Source organism: Pipra filicauda, unplaced genomic scaffold (assembly GCF_003945595.2).
Source record: "Pipra filicauda isolate LSUMZ 115617 unplaced genomic scaffold, ASM394559v2 scaffold27_size4233163_pilon, whole genome shotgun sequence".
Taxonomy (NCBI): Eukaryota; Metazoa; Chordata; class Aves; order Passeriformes; family Pipridae; genus Pipra; species Pipra filicauda.
The window spans coordinates 3076390-3097530 of record NW_024104398.1 but is presented as its reverse complement, the minus strand read 5'-3'; the positions used below and the strand labels follow the sequence as shown (position 1 = coordinate 3097530).

The 21141-nt window shown below is 38.3% G+C and overlaps 2 protein-coding genes across 6 annotated transcripts in view; both read right to left on the bottom strand.

Annotated features, from left to right (window-relative positions):
* PAPOLA (poly(A) polymerase alpha) overlaps nucleotides 1-12381 on the bottom strand; it is a 45014-nt gene extending 32633 nt beyond the window's left edge. For 2 of the 4 annotated variants that reach the window (XM_027718364.2, XM_027718365.2), the window contains exons 1-5: nucleotides 12089-12380; nucleotides 3267-3437; nucleotides 2602-2668; nucleotides 1254-1335; nucleotides 679-788 (exon numbers count right to left, since the gene is read on the bottom strand). In XM_027718364.2, coding sequence (XP_027574165.1) covers nucleotides 679-788; nucleotides 1254-1335; nucleotides 2602-2668; nucleotides 3267-3437; nucleotides 12089-12096 — 438 coding nt within the window. In that variant the 5' untranslated portion in view covers nucleotides 12097-12380. Of the gene's footprint in view, nucleotides 1-678; nucleotides 789-1253; nucleotides 1336-2601; nucleotides 2669-3266; nucleotides 3438-12088 lie in introns of all 4 variants that reach the window. The other 2 variants (XM_027718367.2, XM_027718366.2) reach the window with 2 other exon arrangements.
* A 392-nt stretch (nucleotides 12382-12773) lies between these two features.
* Nucleotides 12774-21141, bottom strand: part of AK7 (adenylate kinase 7) — a 28639-nt gene continuing 20271 nt past the window's right edge. Inside the window, exons 16-18 of one of the 2 annotated variants that reach the window (XM_039382671.1) lie at nucleotides 17804-18024; nucleotides 15760-15918; nucleotides 12774-14050 (exon numbers count right to left, since the gene is read on the bottom strand). In XM_039382671.1, coding sequence (XP_039238605.1) covers nucleotides 14000-14050; nucleotides 15760-15918; nucleotides 17804-18024 — 431 coding nt within the window. In that variant the 3' untranslated portion in view covers nucleotides 12774-13999. The remainder of the gene's footprint in view (nucleotides 14051-15759; nucleotides 15919-17803; nucleotides 18025-21141) is intronic. The other variant, XM_039382672.1, reaches the window with a different exon arrangement.

The following is a 21141-nucleotide window of genomic DNA, read 5'->3' as shown; positions in this document are numbered from 1 at the left end:
CTTGCCAGCAACTATCTTCATCTATAAAAAAAGAATTGCACCACCAAAAATTTACTCTGAGCCAATATTGAGACAATTAAAGCCCCCACCAGTGGGCCTAGCAAGGCTTGTCATTTAGATATAACAGAAACAAAATACTGTGTATACTACTGTCTTCCACTACTGCAAAGGAAATCTTCATTTTTACACACTAAAAATCTTGCACAAGCATCTAACAATGAGACACACTAAAAATACAACTTCCCTTTTCAAATGCACAGTCAATATAAAAGGTTTAGTTAATATCAACCATTGTAACTGGTTATATGAGCACGACATTATAAGAAAGCAGCATAAAACCTTCATTAAACACACACAAGTTTGGTCCTGATCCTTTTCAGTCTAACATTTACATTGGTACGTGCCTGCTGCTAGAGAGTAAGCAGAAATTTTGCCATACCAACACACATACTAGGAAATGGTTCTGCCATCCAGATTTTTAAATGAGTGTCACTATTAAGTGGGAGCAGAGAAAATTTGGAAGAATCCCTATTTCAACTCTGGTGATAGGCTTTGCAGCAGGTGAAGTAAAAATCCACTGCAAGCCTTAATACTAAAGTTATAGTTACTTATTTAGTGCACCACTGTTGACTTTTCTGAATCCTCAGGTGAGTGAGCTGTACCAGACATTTCACATACCCTCAGATCTTTCACTTCTTCTTGTTGTTTTAGTTTTTCATAAAATGATGTGAAAAAATCACTTCTTTCAACATGTCTTGGTGCAACACACAGGGCATCAATATCAGCACCTGAAATTGTTAATTAGCAGAAGTAAATTACTCAACACTTCACATGCATGGAATGCCACCAATAGACAATTATTTTTTCTTTAAACTAAACAAGAATATTTCCTTTCTTATCATGTGGAATGTTTTTTCTTTGGAAATGCTAAGTCAAATGAAAAAAGTTTACGGTCATTAAACATACTGAACACATACATACACTCGTTTCAATTGCGGAACATTTGTAGTAATTTTCAAAGAACAAAACATAAGAATCTAAGTATACAACTTCCTCTATTTTTAAATAATTTCCAAATTTTTTGTCTGTTTCTCAATCCATGATAAAAATACAATATAGGAATATATTTCTTTTATTTATAATGAAGACCATATGGTTGACCAAAAAAATGAAGAAATAACACCATCTCAAAAGACAGCAAGATCAGTCATTAGCTCAAACACACAGATTTTTATCATAAAAGTAAATGTTACCTTTTGTATGAACCCCTAATCTATAGGATCCAAATGTAAAAATTTTTCCTCCAACGTTTTCTATTACAGACTGTGGAAGATTCTAAACAAAGCAAATAAAATTGGTTATTTTACTTTAACAAGTTGTAACAACACACATAATTTATTTTAAAACAAGAGGAAAAATATTCCACAAAATTTACGCTGTTTAACCACTGAAATAATAACCTCAGTATTTACAGAAAGGACTGAGGTACGTTTGCCAACTGGGAACTACTTGTAGCATCTCAACTACATTACATATTACTGCCTTAAACCTCGTAATTGTTCTACTATTTTGCTTCACTCAGGCATTTTAGATTGACTCAGAAATTGATGATGGATTCCAATTCAGAGCAACACAAAAATACTATGAATAATATTGGTGTTTATTAAGTTACTTCCAGAGACACCCATACTATATAATAGTCTTTAAATAAAAATTTGTGTTTGGGAGAGATATTTATTTTATGTTCAGATTGTTCAGGTACATCTATTAAAGTTGCTAGATTTGTATAATCTATAAAACTTGTTGAAACCACAGTACTGTGGGCAAAGAAGTTATCCTTTCATAACAGGATACAATACTACAATCTGAGACCCTACATGAACGGCTACACAGCGGAAGATAAAATAAATCGAAAATTGTATTTTGCAATGTATATTGATTAATTTAAGTAACTTCCAATTTTACACCAGGCATGAAGTAAGTCACTATTTTGTTTTCAAGGATCAAGACTAATATAGCAGGGCTGTTCCTGCTTGTAATCTTGTTCAGAAGTGTACAGAATAAATAAAATCCCAAGTATACTCAGAGCATAATTGCTTTAAAATTTAGGCTTTTATTCCTAAAAAAAAAGACACTTTTTTGCAAGCCTATAATCATTTAAAAAAAATGGGGGGGGGGAGGGGGGCAGGGGTTACTATAACCTGGCAAAAACACTAACAGCATTATCAGTCTACAAAAGTAACATTACAGGATTCACATTAAAGAAAACGACCACAGACCATAAAGATGCAAGAAGTACATTTTAAGATCTAGTACTGTCTCACAAAGCCAAACAATTTAAGCATATACTTAATACAGTACTATATGCATGAATTTTGACAGAAAGTCAAGTTACATCTATCAGTTTCTTCCTTTGACAAGGTTCTACTTTTAAGGGACAATGCTGCCTGGTAACAAAAGAATCTACACAAAGATGGTATTTGTTTTCAACCCCAAATCTAAGGTTCACCCCATTTAGACTAGGAACATATTTTAGAATTATCTTCCTAGAGCAGTCATAGAATCACAATACAAGCAATTCCATGTAAAATACATCCATACCTTGCTTTCACTGATTTCCCGTATCCATTCTTTTACCAAGTTATTTAACTTTCCCAAAATCAGAATCCTATTGATAAAATAGCAGAATCACAGGTCATGAACTTAGATGAAACTAGTAGTATTTTAAGACTTTGATCATCATTACACAGTAAGTCAACTACAACACTGTCGATCTAATTACAGATCTTTTTATATATATGTAGAAACGAAATCCCTTTTAGAACATTCCCATTATATTCCCCCCTCCCTAAAAATATTCAAGTGATTTAAGCTCAAAAAAAACGCAAGCATGCAAGGCATACACACATTTTTGATATATGAATTCTACTCATTTTCAAAATAAAACTTTAATTCATATAACACATACATCTAAAAGAACAGTAAGAAGCAGTACTGCAAGAAAAAAACTCTAGAACGCTTAATAAGTATAAGGCCCACAAAACAGCGATGATGGGGGAAACATGCAAGCCGGCCTCTAAAATTTAACAGTCAATTTAATTCTCTTCTGTGTTTTGAGGTATTCCTCTTAAGGTGAGAAAAAGAGCTTACAATTCCACTAGGCTTTCAAGAAAGCATTTGAAAGAACCCAAACACACCTGGGGTTCAGCACTCAACCACATGTACCTCAAGATAGGGAAAAAACATTGTTAAGAGTGTTTACTCACCTGCGTTGCAGCTCTTCTTCCTCTTCAAATACGCCATAAGGTTTTAGGGTTTCAATTAATTTCTGGGTAAGCATGCAGTCAAACTCCTTGGGGGCAGCTAAACTGATAGGTGAGGTAATGCCATAATGCTTCTGTAGTTGCTGTGTTTGTGATCCCTGGGTTGTAACGGGACTAATAAAGGCAATTAAATAAAGTTACTGACAGAAACAAACAAAAAAAAATTAATTTACTTTTTCTCATCAGAGTAACAGACAAAAGATAGATACTACAAAAATAAAAAGTTCAGCCTAGTGTTAACATTCACATCCTACATCAATCTGTGTTAAATCTGTGCTATTAAGGACACCAACAGAATTACCTTTCTCCAACTATTAATACTGATTGCAGGGTTACAAGTTGCTATGAGTCATTTTCTTTTACATCGGCTGACTTCACACTCTCAAAACAATCACCTAAGTAAGGAGGCTTTAGTATATTTTGAGCCCATCAGCATCATACATTGGTTTTAAGCTGACTTCTCTGCTGGCTACCATAACTTGGTCAGTTGGACAAAGTCAGCTCAACCTATGTTGGCAATATTACACATAGCCTTGCTTCATGGAGGGCTGGGCAAAGGCTACTTTTTAATTCACATTATGCATTAACTTTTTTTCCTGGATTTTTTTTTCATTCTACTTGGGCAAAAGCTTTATCATCAGTTTAGGCTTCTTCAACTTACATTAAGTCTGAAGCAAAAGAGAACCCTTCATGTCAAAAAATCAAGCTGACAGAGTAAGTGGAAGTCCCACTCTTGGGAGGCATAACATTCCTCTGCATATTGCTGTAATATCAGTCCTTTGTGTTTACAAGTATTATATAAGATTTCTTTCATACATAATGAGAAATATTTGTATCAGGTTAACTATGTATTACATGTGGAAACTACAGTACAACTTCACTTCTACTTTGACAATTTGTCACCATCATCTCCTCAGGATTTCATTCCGCATTTCCATAAAGACTAAGTATTTAAAAAAAAACACCTAAACTTAAAATTTCTGGGAATCAACAAAACATTGCCACAAGTTAAATCCACTCTAAAATGAATCTAAGTACTATAGTTTGTTTGCAATCAAAAATTCAGTCACAATGCAAGTTTCTCACAAAGCAAGTTCTAGCACATCTGCCTCTTTGCTCATTAGCAAAAAAAACACAACACATGAGGAAAAATATGCTTAGACAGTGTACGTTAAAAAAAAAAGTAATCATGGGGAGTGAGGCAATGCCTGGGAACATTATTTGATATTGTTTCCTTCAGCTATGAGCTTTTAATCACCTAATGAAGACTTTGATAGCAGCTGAACAAATCATACCTTACAACTTAAGGTATCAATGAAAACATTTTTTAAAAAAGCTGTTCAGATTAATTACATAAAACAGTAATTCAAATTAAGGACAAAGGAAGCCACTAAAACATTTTTTTCTCTTAAAAAAATTTTAGGAATGTCAACACAAATAGTAGCTTGAGCCACTTAGCTGCCTCTAAAAAAAGCAGTCTGAAAACAAAAGGTCTCGGTATATAAACATCCTTTGGGTATCCTGAATATTTTTACTTATACCACAAAGCAAGCAGTTACATTTGAACTACAATTTCTCCCCTTTTGCCAACTGCTAATATGAAAAAATAAATTTGTTTTTAAGATTTTTCAGTTTACTTTTACAGGTTTTTAAGGCACTGATATAAAGCAATCAGTATTTTAGCTTTGTGTAACAATTTCCTTATGGTCTGACTGCAATTTTTACACCTTCATAGCAAGAAACTGCATCCAATTCAACAGATATTAGACTTCATTACAAAGGCTGGTAAAACATGGTCTGGTAGACCCTGTTACTAGATTTCAAAAAAGACTCAGTGTCACTCAAAACCAGATTCTAGGAAGCTGACTCCTGAAGTCCACAATGCTGACAATGGCCTCTGTCTTCCATCTGCTTGTACGGGCCATAATTCACCAATTCAAGAACTAATAATTTAAAAATAATCTTTTACCTTGCCTATAAAATTACAGTACATAAAAGCCAACCAAACAGCAGATCTCTTCCCTGGTCTGGTGTACACAGAACCCTGGGAGTGCAAGGTGCAGCTCTGCCTTTGCAAAACATCACAGCGCCGTGACTTAAACTCCTACAGGACCACCAGAGCTGGCCAAGGGCACAAACTCTGTTCACTAAACAACAGCTTTAAACAACCAATTAAATCAATCACCAGATATACATCTGTGGGAATTGTAACGTAAAAACAGCTACAGTTCTTACATTTACTTTTATAATAATGGAATAAAGTTGTTGTCAACAGCCCAGGAACTTCCTAAAACAAGTGTTTCACCTGTGTTTGAGTTAGTAAGAACATTTTCTCTGGGATAGTATGTAACGCTTCTCCGCACAGCTACCTTCAAGAAGGTTTCACTGCTGCAGGGGGCCTGCTGAACCTTACATTTTAACACATGTTAATACTGAAGAGAATATAGATTATTTCCAGATAAAAACACTTAAATTCAAACTCAATTGTTTACACCTGCTGAAGTTAAGTCTAGTCTAAGGTTTCTGTAGCACACCTATCAGAAAAGGTCCTTTGGAAAATGACAGAAAAAATGGTATGGCAAGAGTTTCTTAAAGTCAATTAAGGATTAAATAAAGTAACTGTGCTAGGTAATCCATGCTTATTTATTAAAAACACAGCAAGTCATGAAAGTTACTATAAACAAAAAAGTAAAGGTTTATCCTCTCCCTGCCCCCTACCTCCCACAAAATCGAGAAACTTCAAGTAAAACATTTGCTAGCTGCTTTTTAAAGTAAAAGTAAATTACCTCTGAGAAATAAACTTCTAAGTGCCCGTTATTCCAACTTTAATGCTGTATTTACATGTTACATTTTAGCCAGAAAATGCTAATGATCAACACTTCCAGACTCATCTTCTACTTTCTCCTAAAACCATGAAGATCACACTCATATTCCAATATCTTTCCTCTTGGTAAGACTTATGGACATTCTTGTTTTAACCTGTGACATGTTCAGAGAAAAGCTTAAACTACTGAATTTATTCAAATTCAAAGAAAGGTGAAAAGAGAGGGAAGAGCTAACCTTGTGTCCAAGAGGATTAGAGATATTAAGGCCTTGTTGGGGGGTCAATACCTTGATGGTGTGTCACATCTGCTAGTCACTGAAGTTAAGCATTAATGAAAAACAAAGTATTAAACAGCAACTGGAAATCCTATTCCAGCTACTCAATCTTGACAACAGCAGAAGCAGATTTGGCAGACACGTCAAGGTCTCACACAACTGAAAGCTTGAAAAAGCATGGTTAGGGCTTGTTTCTGTTTCTAAAAACCAAAATAAAACAGTAACAGAAAACCCAAACAAAAAAAAAAAATCCCCAATCTTTTCTTTTAAGATCACAAAGAAAATTAAGACACAGTTTGGGGCTTTTTGGTTTATTTGTTTCTAGTCAACCACATTGTCGTAGCTCTGGTTTAACCTGGATTTTTGAAGAACATATACTGACAATTTAAACCATCTGTAACTTGGGCAGCAGCTACAGTGGATTAGTTCTAAAGTGTTATGATCCCGTATTTCACTTCAAATATTAATTAATCTCATCTCTAAAAAATGCTCTTAACTTTTCCCCCATATAAAAACACAAACAGACACAAAGCTCTAGTTTGTGCTAAGATGACAGCAGTACAGCTGAACAACTTTTTCTTCACAACACAAAGCTTTGGTAGGCCATACCTTCTTAAATTGTTGTCAATAACTACCAAATTAAAAAGAGCAGACCCTGGCAATACTAAACTGCTAAAACCCATTTTAAAAAGAGTGAAAAAGTGGAAGAAAAAAACCCCACAAATAAAGTTTGTAAGAGGTTTATAGCTTCGAGAGCATACACCTTTAAATTCCTTTAAGTGGAAGTGAGTGCACATTTTTCTAAGGTAGAGGGAGAGTTTACAATGCATCTTCTAAAGATCAGGTTATAGCCTGAACACACACGGAAACAGAACACAGACTTAGAGCAAATACAGGTATATCTATGTAACACTGTCCTATATATAGCTAAGAGTTGGATACAAATTCTAAGTTCTGTACTACTGCTTTCTTTTACAACACTGGAACCCTGCTCCATTCTCAGAAGAAACTACAATCCTGTCACGAACTTCTTTGTCAAGAATGCCTTGTATTTAACCCAACTCCTACCCCACATGAAAATCTGTCTTTCTAAGCCCTTGTTCCTCTTCACTCCCAGTATTCTACCTCAGTTTCTAATGGTAACATTTTTATCGTGTTATTTGAGTTAAGATTTTACATTTCTTATCACAAGCAAAATACACTTGCAATCACCACCACGCTATCTAAACATCATGCTCCTGAAATTTGGGATACTTCCCAAAAATAAAAGACAACACAAACAACAGAAATCTTAAAAACACATGGCATAATACTGAACAAATTGTAACAGTTTAAATCCCACTGAATTTTCAAACTTGTTCAGATACACAAAATACACAACTTAAGGAATCTCAATGACTATCCTCGCTTCTTTTTTTGCCTCTACTGATTACCTCAGTAAAATTTATTCCTTCTTATTTACTGATGTAAGACACCAAAGTCAGATTCCTGAAGCTGGTCATCACACCATCTGATTAATCAGCTGGAGCTAAATTCACAGAGCTCAAGCTCCACTGTGTCCAATTCCAGATAAAGTCTGTTGAAGGGTTTTGTTTGCTTCTTTTAAAGTTTCCTCCAACAATGACTGAGTGGCAATTTCAGACTGAAATTTCTAGTTTAATGCTAACACCATCACTCTAACCAGAGTTTCAAAAATCTAGGCAGGAAACCTCAGCGAAGTCTGTACAGATCAGGTACTGGGGAATATATGTTTTAAGTGGTTAAGGCAATCCAGCTGTCCCTCCCAAATTAAAGTTTTAATATCTAGCAGAAGGCCACTGGAACATTTAGACCATGAACTAAGTTTTCAACCGTCAGTATGAGATGTTCAAGAGACACAAAACTGATTTAAAGACAGGTATTGGAGCAACAATAGGCAACTAATCTATAAAAGAGACTCACCTATGGCAAAAGGAAGATCATTCATACACATTCTGCTAACCTTGGACTCTCTCCTGAGCTCCCTGACTCTTCTGTTTGCAGAGAATAGTGAAGGCAGCATGTCTAAACACAAACTGATCCACAACATTCTTACGAATGCCAGTTTCAAGAGAAGTTTCTCAAGTTTAAAGAAAACAAAGTGCTACTGAACTGTACAGGTAGCACTTGAACCAAAATTATTTTTCTTCCTATTCTGGAGACAAAAAACTCAAAAGGTAGCAGCTTAAGAAATAGATAACAAGAAGTATAAAATCAAGATCTAGGAATACCACAAAGTGTTTCACCATAAGAGATTAATTTGTCTCAGCGGTGAAATCTACTCTGCCCAAAATAACTGGGGTTCCAAGTTCTGTGCAGTACCTCTATATTAACAGGTATAAACACAGTCTTTTTTTAGAAGACTGAAAGCTATTGCAAAACCACACATCCTTGCCACCTAGTTCTTCTGTTCTGCATTTAACAAATTAATCCTCAGTATAATTTTTATATTAATTGCTTCTCTAATAAGAAAGCTATCACTTTATATTAAGGCAACTATTCTTCCAAAGTTAGTCCTATGTTTTGCAATGTTAACAACAATTTAATTCCTTTCCTAACAGCCCATGAAAATCTGAGCTCTCTGTTCAGAAACACACTATCCACTCCCAGCCAGTACAAACCATTGTAAATATAGTGCTGTACTTTTGGCATGCAAGTTGACAGTCACTAATTAGAAGTCGAGAAAATGACTTTGTATATGTCTAAAGCAAAGTTCAGTGAAAGAAAATACAAAGAGTCTTACTTCAGAAGTGAAAATAAGGTCGACTGTCTACAATAAAGACTGGAAGAAATAATTACTGATGAGATTCCAAAACTCTAATACAGAAGTTACCAATACTAAAAATACTTTAAATTTAGAGTGCTTACAGCACTTTTAAATGTTCAGATACATGACTCAATGCAGTTTGCCACTTCTGGTTACAGAAAAAAACAGAACAAAAGTGTTTTGCAATGATTTCAGCAGACACGGAAGTTCAATAGCTTACCAAGAAACAGATTCATGGTGCTTTTTCTCTATTTGGAGGGTCAGAAAGGCCCAGGTTACATAAGAAGACTACATCATCATTCATACAAATGTAGCTGCAGCTCCACTGAGTCAGTAATCTTTCTGCCTAAACCCCAGACCCGACCAAAACATATGAACAGCTCAGTGAGCTTCATTTTTGCCTAGAATCTTGCGTTTCAGATAACACACAGGAATATTCAGTACCTAACTGTTGACTAAAATGTATCTTTATGACAGTGGAAGTAGTTCTTTTGTTTCTAAACAGTTTTTTTTAACAACTGAAAGTTAAAGACTTTTTGCTTATGCAGCTGCTACCTCTTCACACATGACAATTGTAACAAAAAGTCACATAAGTTTCTAGGATAAATTTAGTATTTTTTAAAAGGCTTCTGCAAATGCCTGCTATCAGCATCAGCAGAACCCCAGTTTGCTCTCTTACTACTTATGTGCCAGGTACATAAAGAATTTGGTTTTATAGCTTTGTACCACACTGCTAATAAGCACACATACACAAACGGTATCAACACTGCTGTAACCATGGGGAACTCTGGACTTTCAAGTCAAGAATAAGAACAATCTCTGGTTGTATGGGAAATCGGTTCTGTCTAGGCCTGTCAATTGCAAACACCATCTCTGAAAATGAAGTTTAAAGGATGGATTTTAAAGGTCAGCCAAAAAAAAACACGACCAAAAAAGGTGGGGTGGGGGTGGGGATATTTGGTCATCTTGAAAGTTGGGCAGTAACACGGGGTTGTTCCACACTCACTCAAAAAGATTATCATCCAAAAGCATGAAAGCATCAACTGGAAAGACTTATACAGAAAAGGAACTTCCTAAGATGCCTTTTTTTTCCCCCTCTAAACTTAAGTCAGTGGTATCACTTCATAAACTGAGGAATCAACATTACTAGCCTTTCAATTTCTTGGCATTAAAATGCTTGCTTTGAAGTCCTGACTGACCGATATGAAGTCAATAATTTCAAACATACAAATGACTGAACAAATGCATAAACTGAGAAAGCTTCACTTCTGCTAACTACAATAACCCTCCTGTACTAGTTAAGTTGCCAAGTGACGTTTATACTGAAAATAGCAATATATTGGTGCAAATATAACTGTGTAATGTTATTTAAGAGTTTCTAGTTAAAGTATCATAAGCACCTACATCAGGAAAAATTATCAAGTCAGTCTAAACTTTTCAAAGTTGAAGATCGTTATTACTAGAATTCATAAAAGTAGGCCAAGCTTTTAAGTGTTGTTACTAAGCATTCGGAATTTATGTAGTCACAACAAAATAAGAATGAAAGCAAGCAGAATAAACACCCTCCCGTTTTCCTGAGGCTGAAAAGCCTAGCCAACTTCAAAGCTGATTTCTGGTAAGTTTTCATTGCTATAATGAACATGTGCAAAACTGATAGGTATAAGGACGTTGCAGCTTCATTATACAAGTATTAGAACCCATTTGGCATAATCATTTGCCTTCCTGGATTCACCCACCGTGTTTTCCCTGCCACAAACTCTTTCGGCTAAGTTTCTACTGTGTTATCCACCCCATGACTAACTTTGCAATATTGCAGACTGAATTAAACAACCACAACAGGCAAGCATGGCTATCCTTCACCTAAAGTTTACATATTTAAAACAACAGTGAATAAACCCAAGTAATAACAGTGAAAAAATAGTGAATAATCCCTTTTTTTCCTTCAATAAAAAACAAACAGACCAACTGAACCTAGCAAATAAACATGCTTTATTCTTAAAAGTCACTTGTCCACCTACACATCACTGGTTCCCTCGATTTTTATAGAGTAATAAAATAATAAGATTATGAACTAGAGAAGTGAGGAGCTGAAAGTTTTGTCGTCTCAAACAGGAGTCGTCAAAACGCCAGCAAGCTAAAAAAAAAAGAAAGGAAGAGGAAAAAAAAAAGCAGGGTGTGGGATTGATAGAAATCTGCGAACAAACTGGAATGAATAATGCCACACTTGGTCATTCCTGACTGCGGGCAGGGTCACGGCAAGGCAGGTCCAAAGCAGAGCCCCCGGGTTCCCGGCAGGGATGGGGGGGACACACGGCCCCACTGCCCGCGCTGCCGGCCGGGGGCGCTGCCCGGCCCCGCCGGGAGCGGGGGGTTCCAAGGGCAGCGGGATGCGCTCGGAGCGCCCGCTGGAACCCGCGGCTCGGGCTCTGCTGCCCCCCGGAGCGGGGAAAAACCGCCCGCGCGGCCGCGGGGGAAGAGGCTTCGCCGGGGCTCTCAGGAGAAAAAGCGCTTCACCCCCGGCAGGCAGGGCGAGGAAGGGACGAACACGCGGTCTCGCCCCTCCTTGCGCCCTGACCCGGCGGGGGGGGGGCGGGGGCGCACGCGGCCGCCCGGCCCCACACGCCGCCGCTGCGGGGTCGCGGCGAAGGCGACAACAACAACAGCGCAAAAGCCACATCGGCGTGTCCTCCGGGGCTCACGGCCATGGGGGGGCCGGAGGGGGCGAGAGGGAGAGCGCGGCGCTCCGGCGCGGCCGCAGCGGCCCCAGGCCCGCACACTGCGGCAGCGGAAGCGGCGCGGGGGGAAGGGCCCGAGCCCGGCAGGGAGGGCCCGGACCGGCACAGCGCGGGCCCCGAGCGCGCCCCGCGAGCTCCCGACTTACAACGGCATCGTCTCTCCAGCCCCTCCTCCTCCTCCTCCGCCGCCGCCGCCACCACCGCCGCCGCGTCGTCCCCTTCTCCCTCCTCCTCTTCCTCTGCGTCCTCCCCCACCGCTGCCGCCTGAGGACCGGTCACTCGTCCCGCGGAGCGGCGGGAGCCGCGACCATGGCACGGGCCGGGGCCAGGCCCCGGGAGAGGAGGGAGCGGCTGTGCCGGGCCCGGCCGCCGCCGCCGCTTCACTCGCCTCTTCCCCTCCGGCCTTCTAACATGGCGCCCGGGCGCTACCACAGCAACGTCCCGGCCCGGGGGGGCCCTGACGCAGCGCCGTGGACACCCCCGCACGGCGCGCACGCTCGCACAGCCGCGCATGCGCAAGCGGGAGGGCGGCACCGCGGGGCACGCTGGGGGATGTAGTCCCACCGGCGCCGGCCGCAGTTTGAAAACAAAGCGCCAACGGCCGCGGGGCCGCCTCGCGCCGGGCGGTCCCTGAGCGCGGCCCCCGAGGGACGGGAAGGGGCTCCCGCAAAGGGGCCCCGCACCTGGCTTTGGGCACCCGTACCCGGTACATTTTATTCGTACCCTAAACAAAGCAAACAGACTCTTTCCTACTAACTGTTTTTTGAAACCTCTGCCCGTAACAGTCTGCATAAAATTTCGGGAAATTGAATTAAAAAAATAAAGTCACACTTTATAGATCAGCTCAAAACTTTAATTTTAGAGAGGCAAATACATCACAATAACTCTACAGAAAACCTCCTGTTTTACCTTATTTTGTCAGTGACTGGTTTTCATCTCTACTCTGAAAAATAGGACTTTCAAACTAAAAAATTCTCTGAAACTACCAATTACTTCATCTTCAACTGCCTCACACGATAAATGGTAACCTGAGCTGCCAGTATATAAGATATATAGATAGCAAAAAAATCTGTTTCTTTAGAGTAGGAGAGGATGGTTCTGAACTTTGTTCCTGGCTATGGTCGCTGACTTATCTGTGTGACTGTGTGAAAACAGATGAAATAAGACTCATAGTGTGTAAAAATATTAATATATCTGAATAAGAAAATTGGGCATTCTAAAAATTCTGATACTAAAAGTTACAGATAAAATAGGTGTTTCTATATCACCATTCTTTCAGTTCTTCCTCTTCCCCCCCCCCATTTCTCCCAAAGGGTTCTTGCCTTCTGACCCCACCTGTGCTATCAGTTTCAGCTCAGTCAGCATGTTTCTGCAAGAGCTGGATGAAGTCAATAAAATTGGGAATGACAGCCACAAGCTGTAAAGTCTATATTCTTCAAGAATCTATAAAAAACATGTAATATCGAATGCTGAGGATAATTAAATGGAACTAGCCCCGTATGTTGGATACCAAAGTAAAACACAGGTTTTCTGACATACCTGTGCTGGGAAACTGTTTACAAGTCAGTCTTCAGTGCAGCATGAGAAGACTATATTGTGTGACTTTCTGCCTCTTGGTAGCCAGGAGGGGAAATAAGAGAACTTGCTGCATCTATTTATTTCCATTTTCAGTAAAAACAGCTTTTTTTTTCTAATAGTAGTTTTTCTCAACCTGGCTGCTTACATTCACTATGGATTAGGAAAATAGTATATTGCTTAAATGGAATGTACATCTGAAAACAAATCCAGGAGGAAGGTTTTGAAGAGATAACAGATTCTTATGGTTCACATTTTCAAACAGACCTATGAAATACAGATGTGTAAATGGATTAATCAATATGTGCAGTAAATGAAACTTTTGTAAAAGAAATATTAAAAACCCAATACAACGTAGTAATAAAAAGGAAGATTACATAATAAGCCTAACCAAAAATAATTTCAGAAACTAAGTATTTTTATCTAAAATGTATTAGGAATTTTCTGCATTTTTATTTCACAATTCCCATTGCTGCTAGGATTTAACGATTATTCCAATCAATATCGGGACTGTTCTTGAAGAGATATTCTGCCTATAAACAGAAGAGTTTCAAAGTTACAATTATTTTTATATCTCCAACTTTGAAATGTATGCAAAATAACAAAGATATAGTGGAAAACATTGCTTTAAAAAATTGTAGAAAGTATTATATGGCTCTAAAATGTAATTTCTGGCAGTTATGTCAAAGAAATCTCTTTCCTACAAATACCATTCAAAATGCCATTGACCTCATTCTCCCTCTTGGTAGCAGTCACCCCGTTTCTGTCATGGGCAAGAGAAGGAAGTGAGCCATTTATGACAGTATTTGTCACTCTATGGGAAAGCCTAGGGAGTACCCTAGTGCCTGATTTCTGGACCCAGAACAGCAGATGATACTGATTCTTAAAAGCTAGGCAGTCATTAGGGAAGATCTCATGCTCATATAGCTACAGGTAATTGTCACTCGAAAAATGTTGAAGTAGGAAAACATTCCTTAGTGCCTGAACATTGGCATTGCAACACTGTTGCTTTCATCTGAAGCTTTTGCTTGGTTAATAAAATACTCTGTTTCAGCTTGTTAATAACTTGGCTACGATGTGCAGGGGAACAGCAGCACAGCAATAACTTTATAGCACCTGAATTACTGTGAATGCAATGCTGACCCTGCTTTCATCCGAAAGTTGAAATGGATAACTTCCTGAGGTCATTTGCAATTGGAATTATTCTATGAATGTCCTAAGGGATTTTCTCATTAATTTGTCTCTGTACTGTGAAGGGAATTACCACAGAGCTTGCATTCATCATTACGACAATATGTTTGGTTGTGCCTAGAGGGCTGGATGGAGAGTCATGTCCCCCTTTCTGAAGGGTTAAAATTTTATATCATTTGAAAGTGGACATAAGCGGCTAGAACTGTTAGCACACAAGTTGAACTTTATCTGAACCATACGGTTATGTTCTGTAAGTCAAAGATGGATCACAGTGAAACCTGGTGCTAACAATATGAACATTAATAATAGTCAGAATAGACAAAGCTGCAGCCTAAAAATTGCTTAAAAATTAATAGCTAGAGTGGACAGCCCATAGATTGTGGCATATGAACTGTAACAACCATAGTACGGCATGGTCTACAGAACAGATTGAAACTGCCTCTGAAACCCACCTAAGGGGATGTGAAGGGGATCACTTAACAACCACTTGGTAACCAAACAGCAAAACAATGGAGAGCAATAAGACCTCAGTCCCTTACATGGCTGTTGGTCCTGTGAGGGATGGGGAGTGTAGATTGTAAGTGGGATTTCTTTTATAGCACCTGGCTCAAGCTACCAGATATCATAACTGATTTGTGCCAATGAGCCTAATGGAGATGAGAGCCTAGTGTCAAAAGATGAGAGCCTAGTGTCAAAAGTTTCTTTAACTTGCAGGCTTCCTATGTCACAGCAGAATTGTCAGGGTACATAAGATGTGCACTGCACCTACCAAAGGGAAGCAGATTCTAGTAGTGATTCTTGCCCTGTTACTGTTTCACTAAACTGGATTATGCCCTTACTTGATACACAGTATCAACTGAACCCACGAAGAGTAGTTGCTGCGTTTTAATTTTCACTATAATTGCTGTTCATCAGAATTGCAGATACTAGTCATTAATTAGTTTGTTATTATGACAGTGGGGGAAAAGAATTTAGGTCCTTATGTTAGTCCTTTGGGTCTAGATGAATATTGAAATATATTTAAGAAATAAAAGGTAATCAATCACCTTACCAGAAAATTGACTGGATCTTCTGGCCTGATCCTACAGCATTCATTTATCCCTTGCATAAGTGTTGGCATGACATTCTTCATTAAATAGTTTCGTAGTGGAATGGACTGGGCCTCCAATAACTCTTGTTCTTGTCTTTTCACTTCCTCCAGCTGTTTGTTCTAAAAGTAGTGAGAAAAAAAAATCGTAAATAATAAGACTTATAACATCTACCAAATAGCACTTGGCTACATAATGTTTAGGGCTTAGAGGAAAAAAATTAGTGTTAGAAGCTGTGGGTAGAACTTTAAAACACAACTTGACAGGAAAAAATATCAACTGTTTATTAAATATACAGCACACGACACACTGAGGACAAAGGATTGAACATGATGACCACTGAAGTAACCTCCTTAGGAAAATTATTTTATTTCTCTTCTTTAACACCTGAAAGGAGATTTGTTCTGAAGTCTTCCAATGGTCCTATTTCCATATCGTATTTAGCAGAATGGTTGGAACAGAGTAGCACTTCAAAAAATAGTACTAATGCAAATGCAGATAGTTTCTTAAGGGTTCTTTGAACTGGAGAGAAAAGAGAGTATTTTTACTCAGAAGAGAGCCCTGGCTCTCTAAATATTAAAATGGTAAATTGTGTTGTGTTTGGTTTCTTTGTTTTGTTTTATTTTTACTGTATTGATGTTTTTGAGGGATTTGAGAGTTAGAATAAAACCACCGTGATTTACATTTGTTTACACCAGCTAAATTTATTCCCAAATTCAGGTTAAATCAAATACAAGTATTACCCTCAAAAAATAGGAGGAGTGAGGAAATAAAACTGTTGCAAATTTTTCTTTCCTCTATTCAGGAGCACTTAGTAGCATGCATATTTGCAAGTGGTCTTTGGTCACTACTCAGAGACAGCTAATCTACAGTCTCAATGTCAAATGAACAGTTGCTTACATTCCTGAGCATCTCTGCCTATTTAGAAGGATAATCTTAAGCACACATTTTATATAAACACCTGGTTTAGCTTTGAGTAATGCAGAGTTTGCTGTTTTAAAGGTAGATGCCTTTGGACTGATTTTAGCTAAAAGTGTGTTAACTATCCCTAAACATTTTACAGAGCACAAAATGCTGTTTAATGTTGAATGAAGCTGTAAATAAGCACAGAGATAACAAAAAAATCCTTATTTACAAGCCAACATCAGAGCAATGTGATTACTTCCTTTGAAGTGAGTCATTTCAGTGTATTATTTCCCCATAGATGTGTATGGACACTTGAATATAAGAAAAGGACTTCTCTGTGGAATGATCAGTTTGGTTTTAAATAGCTATAAAAGAAGACAATAGATCTGCCTTCTGGGGGAACAACCTGACTTTGGGTGTGAACAAGAACATTCTTACAGTGTGCACTTCAGGTTATTTACCTAAAATGTCCTTAGGTGTGGCAAAGTAAATAAGGAAAAAACATCACAAAAATCATGTGCAAATCATGTGAGGTCAGGTAGCCTGAATGCCAAGTACTTATCACATTATTAGCCAACAAAAATCATCCTTCAAACTGCATCAGGTAGTCCTTACTGAACTGAGGACTCAGCTCTTACACATGTTCTTGCAGGCTCAGAAACCTTTCTGCAGCACAGATTGGAATGTTGATCAGTGTTAAGTTAAAAATTTAGTTTGATAATTAAGACTTGGTCAGCTGGTTGGGAGTAAAATGAGCAAAATGCAAAAGTCCTAGAAGACTTGATATGGAAAATTACCATTGATTATAGTAGATATTTATAAGTGGTAAAATGTAAGAACTACAGTACAGCAACAACAACAAGAGCACCATAGAAGTATTTTAAAGACATGCAAAAAAATGCTATGTCTGTAATAAAAAAGAGACTATATTATGTAGGATGGGCTCCAAAATGTGAAGATAGTCTTCTCCAGATCTAAAGTATGATATAAGGCACGAGAGAATTTATGCCATACTTCTCAAGTGTATTTACATAAAGATTTCTTGAAGTCATCTAAAACATACAAATAATAGTGGTTTTCCAAAAATATGTATTAACCTACCCACTCTTCCAATCTTGCCATCCTTTCAGCGTGTTCCTCAGCTTCTTTACGCTCTTGTTCAGCTTTTTCTTGAGCTTCTTTGGCAAGGCGTTCCTCGGCTGCTTTGCGTTCCAAAATCTCCTTTTCTTCATCTGTCAAGCCGTAATTCCGAGGTTCTCCAATTTCTTTGATGATCTTTTGCACAATAAATCTGTTCTCAGGATCTTCATATATGGGTACATCTTTTAAACAATACAAGAGAAAGCATTTCAAGGGTTTTGTCAATTATCAGTGGACATTAGTAAATAACTGTAGGATCTAAAAATATATGGTGCTCATGTTGTTTGAATTTTCAGGTATAAGATGTTGTTTTCAGTTGCTTGTAAGCATCAATTTTTTGCTACACAGAATGAAGTTTTCTAAATCTGATTTTCTTTACTAGTTTCAGCTAAAATAATTTGCATTTTAAGATGGTATAAGGAAGAAATGCATTAAAATAATTTTTATAACTGTCATTTATTAGTTGCAGCTTGCCCAGGTTTTGAAACATGCAAATGAGCTCAATCAACTATCAGAGATGTTCCTGACACCAATCTTGTGTCAGCTCATCCAGTTGCATAAAAATCATCAGCTTTGTCCCTGTCTGCCCCCAAAGGCTACAGGATAGGTTGTTAGGCACAAACTGAAAAGTTTTCACTCATATAAACTTACAAATATACAGACCTATCTCTAGTCCACCTAGTATAACTATGTTATGGTTACGAATCAAATCTGTAGCTTCAGGTAGGAACACAGAGACTGAGCAAGACCTCTTTCATTCTATTCCTTCTCCCTTTTAATTTCTGGAGGTTACTTGCACATTAAACTTGACAAGGACAAAGGAAAAGAAAAACTACGGAAGAATGAAGACTTTCTCCAGAGATTTCTAGTTCCAGTACGGGAAGGCAGAAAAGGTACAGAAATGTACATGGAAAAGAGAAGAGTGGGCATTTGAGGTAGAGAATACAGAGATAAAGGGCTTGTTCAGAGGCAAGAAGCGGAAGATGTAGAAGCACAGAAATGGGTAAGGAGAGGAAGTGGGCAAAGGGAAAAAGACGAACAACTAGAATATAGAATTTAGGTGAGAATTTAGTAGTCCCTGCTTCACAGTTCTCTGCTTTAGGAAGTTATTTGGAAAGTTATTGGCAAAGCGTTCTTCCCAGTTCTTTCTGATCACCGATTCAGGCAGAAGACAGCTGTCAAATACTAACACCATTCTCTCAACAGTTGAAGTGTTTGTGATTTGGACATGAAGTCCAAACTCTTCCCATGAATTGAGGAGAAAGCTAACATAATTCTAAATGATAAAATTCTTTTACAGCTTCTTCTTTCAAAAAAATCAGGAATTGCATTCCTGAAGGATTTCAAATTAAAGAAATAATAAATTTGCTATGACAAGCAGTCCAACGTTTCCACAATTTTAACTGCGCCTGGATATACAAATTACAATGAAAATCACTTTTCTAATCACTTACAGTATTGCTAATACCAGCATTGAATTTGAGGTCTCAAAGGCTGCATGTTTTTTCTTGGCAACAGAAGAATACAATGAACATATTACAGCAATCATAATTAACTACATTTATCGTCAAAAATAAATGCCTTTTAAATGAAAGATTAAGTTAGCATTGATGTTAATGGAGAGGAAAAATCACCAGAAAAGGAGTGAACAAATTAAGGTCTTCAAAGGAAATTGCTGTTATAACTTTAACGTGCCTTTCTTTAGAATATCTAACATGCCTGTGTCACCATCCCAGATTTGCAGATGAGGAAAACAAGATACAGGATAACCAACTTGCAGCCTTCATGAAGTGATTCATTGTGGCAAAGTAAGGTTTACAGAATCTTGAAGCCCACTCCTTTGTACTAATCATATTTCAGACTCAGAAAAAGATAATAATCATAAAAATGATACATAAAACCATATGTTATGATTTTCTAAAATTAAGGTAGAACAAAACTTATTGAGTCAATATTTAACAAACCAAACACAATTTTTAACCCCTTCTTCAGAACATGACTGAGAAAGCAGTTGGCTCTCTGAATAAATCCAATGCTACTTAATTCTATGCATCTCCTAATCCAACTGGAATGTCAGCTAGAATGGAGAGTATGGGCTGAGCCAAAGGTTCCTCAGTGGTTGTCTTTGTAATCTGTCTTTACCATTTTACAGTAGAAGCAATATGCTTGCATACTTCAGTGGGTAACAACCAGCAATATGAACATAGGTAAGGAGACGGTTCTGAGACAAACAGGACCTAAAGATGATGCTCATTTGGAAATGCGAATCAATACTGTAAACTGAATGTGAAAATCATCTGAAACATCACAGCTGTGATACCTCAATAGTTAAAATCAGTAGGTAGGTGAGTTTGCATATTTGGAATGGACTAGAGTTTAAGAATAATCTTTAGGCATAATTCTTAGCAGAAAACAGTGCAATATTTTATCAGATTATACATTTTATAGTCCCTACCAAAATAAAACTTGGTCTTGGACAGCACCATTACTTGCATATCCAGAAGTATATAAGCTAAAAAGGTGACTAATTGATGGCATCAGACCTTAATATTTACCACTTCTTGCATTTACTTTCCATTGTAGAATTACTTAAATTATACAGTGAAAATTTAATAATGGCCAGTCTTCGCGAGCGAAGATTTTTGGGAAAGGTCATTAACCCTTCCAGCCTGCGCAGTGGATTTTTTTAGGTGAGACACAGCGTGCGCTGAACTGAGCCCACCCTTTAGTCCTGAGGTTCATCTGCCGGGGCCAAGCAAAGCTTGGACAGTGGCAGTGAGGTCCCCAGGATGTAGGTTTGTTTAGAGTGACCTTCTCTTAGGTGGATTGCCTACCAAGGCTGACGAGCTCCACCTGCCCAGGGGGCCGGGAATCGAACCCGGGTTGCAGAGGTGAGAGTCAGGCACTCTAACCACTAGACCACCAGAGGCCCTCCTGAAGAAAAGATACAAGGACTCCCTGAAACAACATCTCAACCTTGGCCATATTGATCACCATAACTGGTCTACTCTGGCCTCAAATCGGGAGGCCTGGAGACACACCATCTATAACGCAGCTGTCTCCTTTGAAAACACACGCAGGATCACCCTCGAGGAAAAAAGGCAACGCAGAAAGAACCGTGTATTGCAGAATACACCATCTAAGGAGTCTTTCTGCTGTGCCTTTTGCAATCGGATTTGTCTGTCACGTATTGGCCTCATAAGCCACCAGCGTGCCTGCAGCAAATGTGGATAGAGCCTTCCCAGATCTTCGCTCGCGAAGCCTAGCCATGAATGAAATGACAGTGAAAATTTTCTTGA